At 44.2% G+C, this 7,931-nt stretch overlaps 1 protein-coding gene across 1 annotated transcript; it reads left to right on the top strand.

The window, feature by feature from the left end:
* On the top strand, nucleotides 1-1,890 carry LOC115609682 (interleukin-17F-like). Its single transcript, XM_030490224.1, has 3 exons — nucleotides 1-27; nucleotides 858-1,102; nucleotides 1,653-1,890. The coding sequence occupies exons 1-3, from the start codon at nucleotides 1-3 to the stop codon at nucleotides 1,888-1,890; spliced, it is 510 nt and encodes a 169-aa protein (XP_030346084.1).
* The last annotated feature ends 6,041 nt before the right edge of the window (nucleotides 1,891-7,931 follow it).

The following is a 7,931-nucleotide window of genomic DNA, read 5'->3' as shown; positions in this document are numbered from 1 at the left end:
ATGGCTTTTGCCAGCTTCGCTGCAGTCGTGAGTACTTGCATTTGGTGTAACTGCTAAGATACATTTGCTGCAAGAGAAAAGGCAGAATGAAGATCCCAGGATGCTATCTACAAACAACACTTTTGATCTTGAAGCTGAATGGGATGTTAAGTTTGTCTTGAGCTTTTGCAAATGGGTTTGATGCTTGAGTGACAAGGAGGCAATGGACTATCCATTGTTTATCTGTAAGGGCAGCACTGCTGATGTGGGATTGGGAAAGACAGTCCCTTTCTCAAACAACATGCTATCAAAATTGTTGAAATTTCACGGTAAAGTGAATGTCTGTCTATTTAAATTTCAACCTGGGTAATATATGCAGCACTGCCAACTGCTGTGATTTTTTTAAAAGCTTTGCATTCATCTGTCTTCTTTTCTTAAAACCCTAGCTCCTGGAAATGCCCCAAGAATCTCAGATTTCATTGAGAAAAGGGATATTTCCAGCATGTGGCTGCTAGGTGGTCAACCTTTCCTCTTCTGAGAAAGCATATGGCTTACTAGGTTTCTACGCTTAGGTCAGCTGAATCCTTACCCCACGTTGTAGATCATAAGACATTGCTCTTTGACTGCGGGAGTGGACCATTCATAGCTTGTTAGAGGGATGGTCTTCTTGGTGCAGAGCCAACTATGAACCAGAATTTGGATCGGAGTTTAGCATCTCTTGTGATGAGTATTATTAGCATCATTGTGCTATTTGCTTATGCTGGCCTGTCTCACCCAAATATAAGATGGTCTATTGGTGGTTCAGTCTAGTCAAGACTTTGCTCTTTGTGCTCTCTCTTTCTTGGCTGGACAGAGCTAACAATCCCTTTCTCTCCCAGATCAGACCGCTGTTTTTGGTGCTGGTTCTAGCACTCATCGTAGGGAGCTCACCCCATAGGAGGGTAGCTCATCCTCAACCCAGCAAGAACAGTGGCTCTGTGAGGCTTAGTGAAGATTGCCTGAACCAAAAGAATCTCAAGTTCCCTACCACGGTGAAAGTTGACATTCGCATCAGCAATTCGGATCATGCCTTTAGGGTGGTCCATGATGTCAGGAACCGGTCTCTCTCTCCTTGGGATTACAGGTAAATTGTTATCTAGATTGCAATAGCTGTGCTTCACAGACGTTTCTTTGTGGTGAACAATGGCTGGTTGTCAACATACGCCTGGAGTCCTGTGAATGTTGCAAACGCTTCTTGATGTCCACTTACATTTTGATGCTGGGTGAGATTTCTCCAAGAGAAATGTTTTGCAGTGCAAACTGGAGTGGTTTCTAATCATGTTGTCAATATTTGTCAGTCATAGAATTGTTTGGGTTGGAAATGACTTTTAAGGTCATCAAGTCCAACTGTTAACCCAGAACTGCCAAGTCCACTGCTAGCACATGTCTCTAAGCACCGCATCTACATGTCTTTTAAATACCTCCAGGGATGGTGACTCCACCACTTCCCTGGGCAGCCTCTTCCAATGCTTAGTAATCCTTCCAGTGAAGAAATTTTTCCTAATATCCAATCTGAGGATGGGGGGATTCTTTGGCTGCGTCTCATAGTGAGGATACACAGGTAGGTAAACAAGAAGATCCTGCCAAACCATGTTGTGCAAGTGCATAAAACACCTTTGTGTCCCTATCCCCAGGCTTGATGAGGACCCCAACCGCTTCCCTCAGGTGATCGCTGATGCCAAGTGCCGCCTCTCCGGCTGTGTGAACCCACTGGGGCAGGAGGACCACAGCCTCAACTCCGTCCCCATCCAACAGGAGATCCTAGTCCTCCACCGGGAGCAGCAGGGCTGCCAGTACACCTACCGACTGGAGAAGAAAGTCATCACTGTGGGCTGCACGTGTGTCGCTCCAGTCATCCACCACCAGTCCTAGGAAGAATTAGTAGGGGAGGTAACATTGGGAAGAAGAAATCTCTCCTATGAGCATCCCTTTGGAGAAATCCCACAGTTGCCCACCTTGCATCCCAGGCATTCGACATGACATTTCCTTTCCAAATCTGAGCAAATTGCCTTCTAAAAGTTCTTGCTGTTGTTCATTTATGGATTTTAGAATAGGAATCGCTGTTAGCTGGTGGTGGAGAGAGAGGGATGGTGGAAATGTTGTCCTTGGCAGTAAATTGCCCTAACGTATACCTGCCAAACAGCACTGCTACAAAATTCCTTCTCCTGTACCTTCTCTCTCCCTTCCTCATCTCCTAGCTCCTTTTCCTTCTCTGGCTATCTCTGCGCACTACCTTATTACTCGTGTAGATCTGGCCTGATTTCCAGATCTTCGTTGCATTCTGGGTTTGTGTCACTGCTGCTCCATGGGAAGCAGTGGCTGGCTTATTTCAGAACACTTTGGGAGATAATTGAGTCCACTTGCATTGAGTGTTAAACCAGCAAAGAACTAATGAATGTTTATATATTTCTATTTATATTTTCTATTTATGACTGTATTTATGGCTTTGTATGTCCTCAAAGTATCAAAAAAAAAAAAAGATAAATGTTTATCTGTATTTATTCAGTAACTTATCCACTGAATAAAAATTGTGTTTTAGTTAAAAGAAAGAATGTTGTTTTATGGTAGCTCAAAGTGCAAGCAGATACAGAGAATGGATTTGTGTGGCAGTAGCACTGAGACATTTCAGGAAAGAGCAGGATTTTTCTGGTGCAGTGATATGAGTAAGAGGGAGTGCAAGAGAACTTGCAACCTAAACAGATGAAAAGATGCAAAAAAGGGCTGAAAGTGAAATGAGGTTGTACCAGCAGCGCTCGGGGAGTTGGTAATAGAGACAGGTTCTATAGACCTTGGGGCTGGTCCCTCGGCATGGTGACTTACATTGAATTGCAGGGCTGCAGCCGAAATTTGGGGTGGCGGTTCATATGAACTGGGAAAGGCCTGTCCTATCCTCTTCCAGACAAGATATCCTTATAAGCAATGTTCTCCTCCACCAGCTGGATGGTTGGCTGAGGAGGAATGCAGGGAAATGTGCAAGGATGGCTTCACCTCACTGCTTTTTAACCAGCCAAATATTAGGTGTTTTTCAGGAAGTGGTGGATAAGGATCCCTCCTTATAAAGGGAATAAGGAATTGTACCTCCAGGGTTGCCTGCTGAGCTGAGGTGTCCTAACTTCGGAAAGGAGGAATTGCCCTTTCTCTCCCTTAGCTACACAAGGAGCACAGCCTAACAAGACCCACTCTTTATTATTTTATCAGATTGCTGCAGTGTTGTTTTTTTTGACATTACTCATCTTTCACCTAGAAATGAGCCATATTCTCAGATCTCTGACTTTGGTTTCTGCTGGTGGAGATTTTAAGCCTTCATTTCCTTGTTCACTTACGTTTAAAGAAGGGTAAACATGTGTGCAACCATTCTTGCATTTCGTTTTAGCCGCATAGAAGCCACTTTAAATTAGATCCACCTGGTGCAGGTAGACCTTGGATTTCCTCCATCTGAATAGGTTGGATGAGGAGTTGGTGCTTTTTTGTCAAGCCTGGTATATTCCCTGTCCTGTGGGTCACCGGGTGCCAGTTCAACAAGCCGTGGGTAACTAGCCAGGGAAACCATCTCATTCAGTTACATGCATTTGTATTCATTTGTTGCAGTGGCTGTTTCATTATGACCACCAAGCCCTTCATGTGGTGGAGTGCAAACCCATGGAGGCGTCTTCAGCTCACTCTCGCGTAACACCAGCTCTCCTTTACAGTAACCACTGACCAGGAAATCGCACCCTGCGCACACTAGTTCTTACTCCTGACCTATTTCTCTCTATCTTGATAAACCTAGCTTGTGGGGTTGTCCTCACTGTTTTGCGGGCAGAAAACCTGCCTACATTCCTCTCTTCAGTCATTATTAGCATTGGGTTTGTGGCAGCTAAATGGGTGCATGCTTTTGTACTGATGATCTTAACCACCCATCAGCTTACCCTAAGAGTTGTTCTAACCGGATGAATTATGAAGCAGCTAATCAAGAAAATGCAAAGGTAGCTAATTAAGGAAGTCTCACCCATGGGTCATGAGGTTCTGCAGCCGGCACTACCAACTGCAAACCACACACCTCTCAGTGAGGCATGGGGATTGTTTCTAAATAAAACAAGCAGCTAGGGTTATTTCCTTCTAATGGCACCATTCTTAGAATGCAGTTGGTTGTAAATATGAGCCTGGTTATTTTTTAGGTGCTGGCTTTTGCAATGATGTAGGTGGTTGGCTTTCTTTCCCAGCAATCTAAGAACACGGCAAATGAGTCTTTTTCTTGTAAACAGCACAGTCATATCGCCACCAAGAGCAACTACAGTTCACAGCTGAGGAACAGCCTTTACTAAAAGCTTTGCTTGTTTTTGTTCCCCTTGCAGCAACAGATACAGCACCTGGATGCCCAGCTGAGCATCTCTGGCTCTGAAATATATCTTAGAGTAGCCTTCAGGGACTCAGTTGTTTTACCAGGAGGAGAAGATATAGCTGTAGGTGTAGTAGCAGTTCCACAGTGTCTTCTTATAACCTGCTGGGCTGAGCAAACAACGGTCACAGGTTGGTATATGAGCCTTGTGGTCTTTCCAATCCCTCTACTCTTCTGTTTGCCTCTCACTGATCTCCTTTCCCTGTCCCCTTGCTCGCTCCTCCCCTTGGCTTTGCCTGAAGCAGGGATCCCATTGTGTAGCAGCTCCCATGGGACATTGCAGGGATCACACTACAGGGACCCCTGCATCAGCATGGGCTGGGAGGCACAGCAGTGATGTCAACACAGGCAAATGCCTACGCCCAGACCTGTGCTGTGACCTGTAGATGTATTTATTGGCCTGAAGATGTGAGTCAGGCTTCTTTGGACCCTTGGCAATAGGCAGATGCTCCTGGAAGTGTTCAAAGTGACTACAGACCAGGTCAGCCTGTTCTACAAAATAGTTGCTTTTGAAAGTGCACAGAAATTAAGTATGTAAAGAATGCAAAGGTTTCAACCTAGAACGTTGAACCAATCCAAGAGCTATTTGTGTTTGGTAAGACAGATGGGCAACAGCTTGAAAATCCAGAAGTCAACATGGCTGATTGAGAGTTAGCCCTAACAGACACAATTTTAAGGGGATGAATGATTCGCAGGTCAGTCCTGTGAGGATCAATGGTTTGGTGCCAACGTGATGGGTATGGATGATGGGGTGAGTTTCCATGTCAGCTGTGAGCTCTGGCTGTTCTGGGACTAGGCTGGCCTGACAGACCAGACCAGAAACCTGTTCCCATGTCACCATCTCAGTGAGATGTGAGACTTGCCTTGGTCTCCTTCTTTTGTCTCCTTCCCCTTCTTCTTCTTCCTTGCTCTCTTTTACGATTTTTAATGCTGTTCTTAATAAGAATCTAGGTGAGTGGGCCAAGCCTGCGTCTTCTACAACACTGTTACAAGGCAGTGACACTGCTTGCTATGTCTGTGGTCGCCTGACACTGCTTGTCAGACTCAAGCTGTTGATGGAGATGGGACTGTGTGCTGGTGCTGGCTTTTAGGAGCTGAGAAGATGCCAGCCAGGCTCAGCACCAGAAACAATCCACGCTTTCTGTCTTTGCTACTCACAAAAGCATTTTCCATGTATGCTAATCATTCTCCATACTTCCAGAGCTGGATTGTGGTAGCAGCTTCAAGTCCTCAGCTCTTCAGACAAATCTGTAGATTTGTCTGTAACTTTCTCTGTAAATTTTCCTTCTATTTATTTATTATTTCCTCAGAAAACTAACTCAGTTTTTCCACCTTTTTCTGAAACTGTAACAAAAGATTAAAATTAAAATTATATTTGCTGTTCTTTGGAGGTTGCAGACTGAAAAAATATTGTTTTCTGGGCATGGTTATCTATGGATGAGTTTTAGTGGTTTTAGCAGTACAAACTGCCATGTTTCTGTTTACTTGCATTCTTAGTAAGCATAATATGTTTGTATCATGATCAAGGTTCCCTGTTCCAGTAAATGAATAGAGATGGTTTATCTTCTCTCTAACTTGCCCCTATATTTTGGGGGGTTTGCTTTTATTTCAGACTTCTGAAATCTGCACTAACTGGCCTCCTTCATGTCTTAAGGCTTGCCAGACACCTGAATCTGTTTTACAAGTGTCTGGTGTCTGTCCAACTTGCTTTGATAAACTGTCAATGATGAACATGATTATCTGACAGTTTGCTACACAAATGCAATCTCAGACTTCCCTTTCTGCTGGGTTTTACTCATAGGCTGCCAAGCAAGCTGACTGCTAAGCCACCGCTGCTCAGCTTTTGCAAACTGATGTGAAACTGAGACAGGGAGCAGTGCTGGATTGGAAAACTTTGTGTTGAAGAGGGTTTTGCAGCAATTCCCCCCTGCTCCCGTAATGATATTATGAAAGGACGTAAAATAAGCAGGAATTTGCACTTAAACTCTCCAAAACGAGGAAGAGCAAGCTTTGCCTGTTGAATCTCAAACTGATAAGATCTGAGAAAGGGTGAAAGAGGAGTCCTGCTCTCTTCGGTCTCCTATCACAATCATTATTAACTGTTAGTCATCCACGTTCACCCAGAGAAACAAAGGCACTGATTAGGTGACCTAATGGCAACATTACATTGATTTGGAATTATTCTGCATTTTTCCAGCTGAACACAGCAAAGTGAAGGAAGGAAGACCTCTTAGCTCATGATGCCAGGACTTATAAGAGAACTTGCAGCAAGAAATAAAATAGTCTTCAGGCCAAAAGAATCCAGGTGATTATATCATTAAATGCTTCTGCAGGAGCATGTACAACACCCAAGCAGCTTGTGGAGGTGAGCATGAAGTTAGCATAAGGCCAAGTAAATGAAAAATGGGTTGTTTCCTAAGGCAATGGGTTGGTAATGGTCCAAGGGAGAATGATGCTGCTGGAAGTGGGACCAGAATATCTTTGCAGCCCGTCAGCAGAATGTTGGCAGCATTTTAGTGCTCCAGCTGTGTCATCTCTTGCTGACCTGGTTCTGACTTTTTCTATATAGTAGCTCTCATCATTTCTAACTAGTCTCCATTACTCATGTGCCAGCTCCAGCTAACAGCACATCACTACCAGGTAATAAAGCATGGGACTTACTGTAATTTCAACTGTTAGAAGTTACTTGGGCTGCTGCAGACAATTTGCCAAAGCTTCACCTATAGCAAGTGGTAGCATGTTGAGAGATTGTCTAATGGGCAAGGCACTCAGCTCTATCTCAATCTGCCTGCACTGATATTTATATAACTCACTGAAAACCTCAAAGGATGAGGTTCCTTGATGTTTTGGGGTTTTTTTTGGCAGTCTGTTCCCATGCTTAATATTCCTGGGACAGTCAGCTGGGGTGAACCTCAGGACCTGAAAGAGACCCTAAGGTAGAATAGCTAGAGATAAGATAGGAAACAAGCTAAGTTAGGATCACATATACTGCTAGATTCCCACGTATGGGCAAAGTTACATCAGTGTTTGAAGGTAACTACAGGTGTGGACAGGAGTCTATTGTTGTGATTGCAGATATTGTGATCACTCAGAGTTAATGAGTGTTTCCTCTGACCATTGTATATCTGCTAGGCCAGGCATGCTATGAAAATTGGGCCTGTGCTGTAAGTTTAGGTTACAGGCTGACCCAAATGATTTTGCCTGGAGTAAATTACGGAGCATTTAGGCTTATGGCGCAGCTGGAGGGAATAACCCCAGCAGGAAAAGGTGGGATGATCATGTCTTTATTTAGCACAGCTGGATCTGGAGAAGATGCATTCACCTGAGAGGACCTTGCCCCTCATTAGGGACTTGCACCTCTGAGCTCTGCATCTCTAGAAATGCATTATTTGCTGTTGCATTTGCCAATGACATTTTACCAGTGCCTGGACAGGGTCACACCTCTCTAAAATGGCAGCAAACAAAACATCCACATCTTCACAAACCAGCTTGCCTTTTGAAACGTGGAACATTTTCACCCAAGAGTGCTTTAAAT

Source organism: Strigops habroptila, chromosome 6 (genome assembly GCF_004027225.2).
Source record: "Strigops habroptila isolate Jane chromosome 6, bStrHab1.2.pri, whole genome shotgun sequence".
NCBI lineage: Eukaryota > Metazoa > Chordata > Aves > Psittaciformes > Psittacidae > Strigops > Strigops habroptila.
This window is presented reverse-complemented; position numbering and strand designations above follow the sequence as displayed.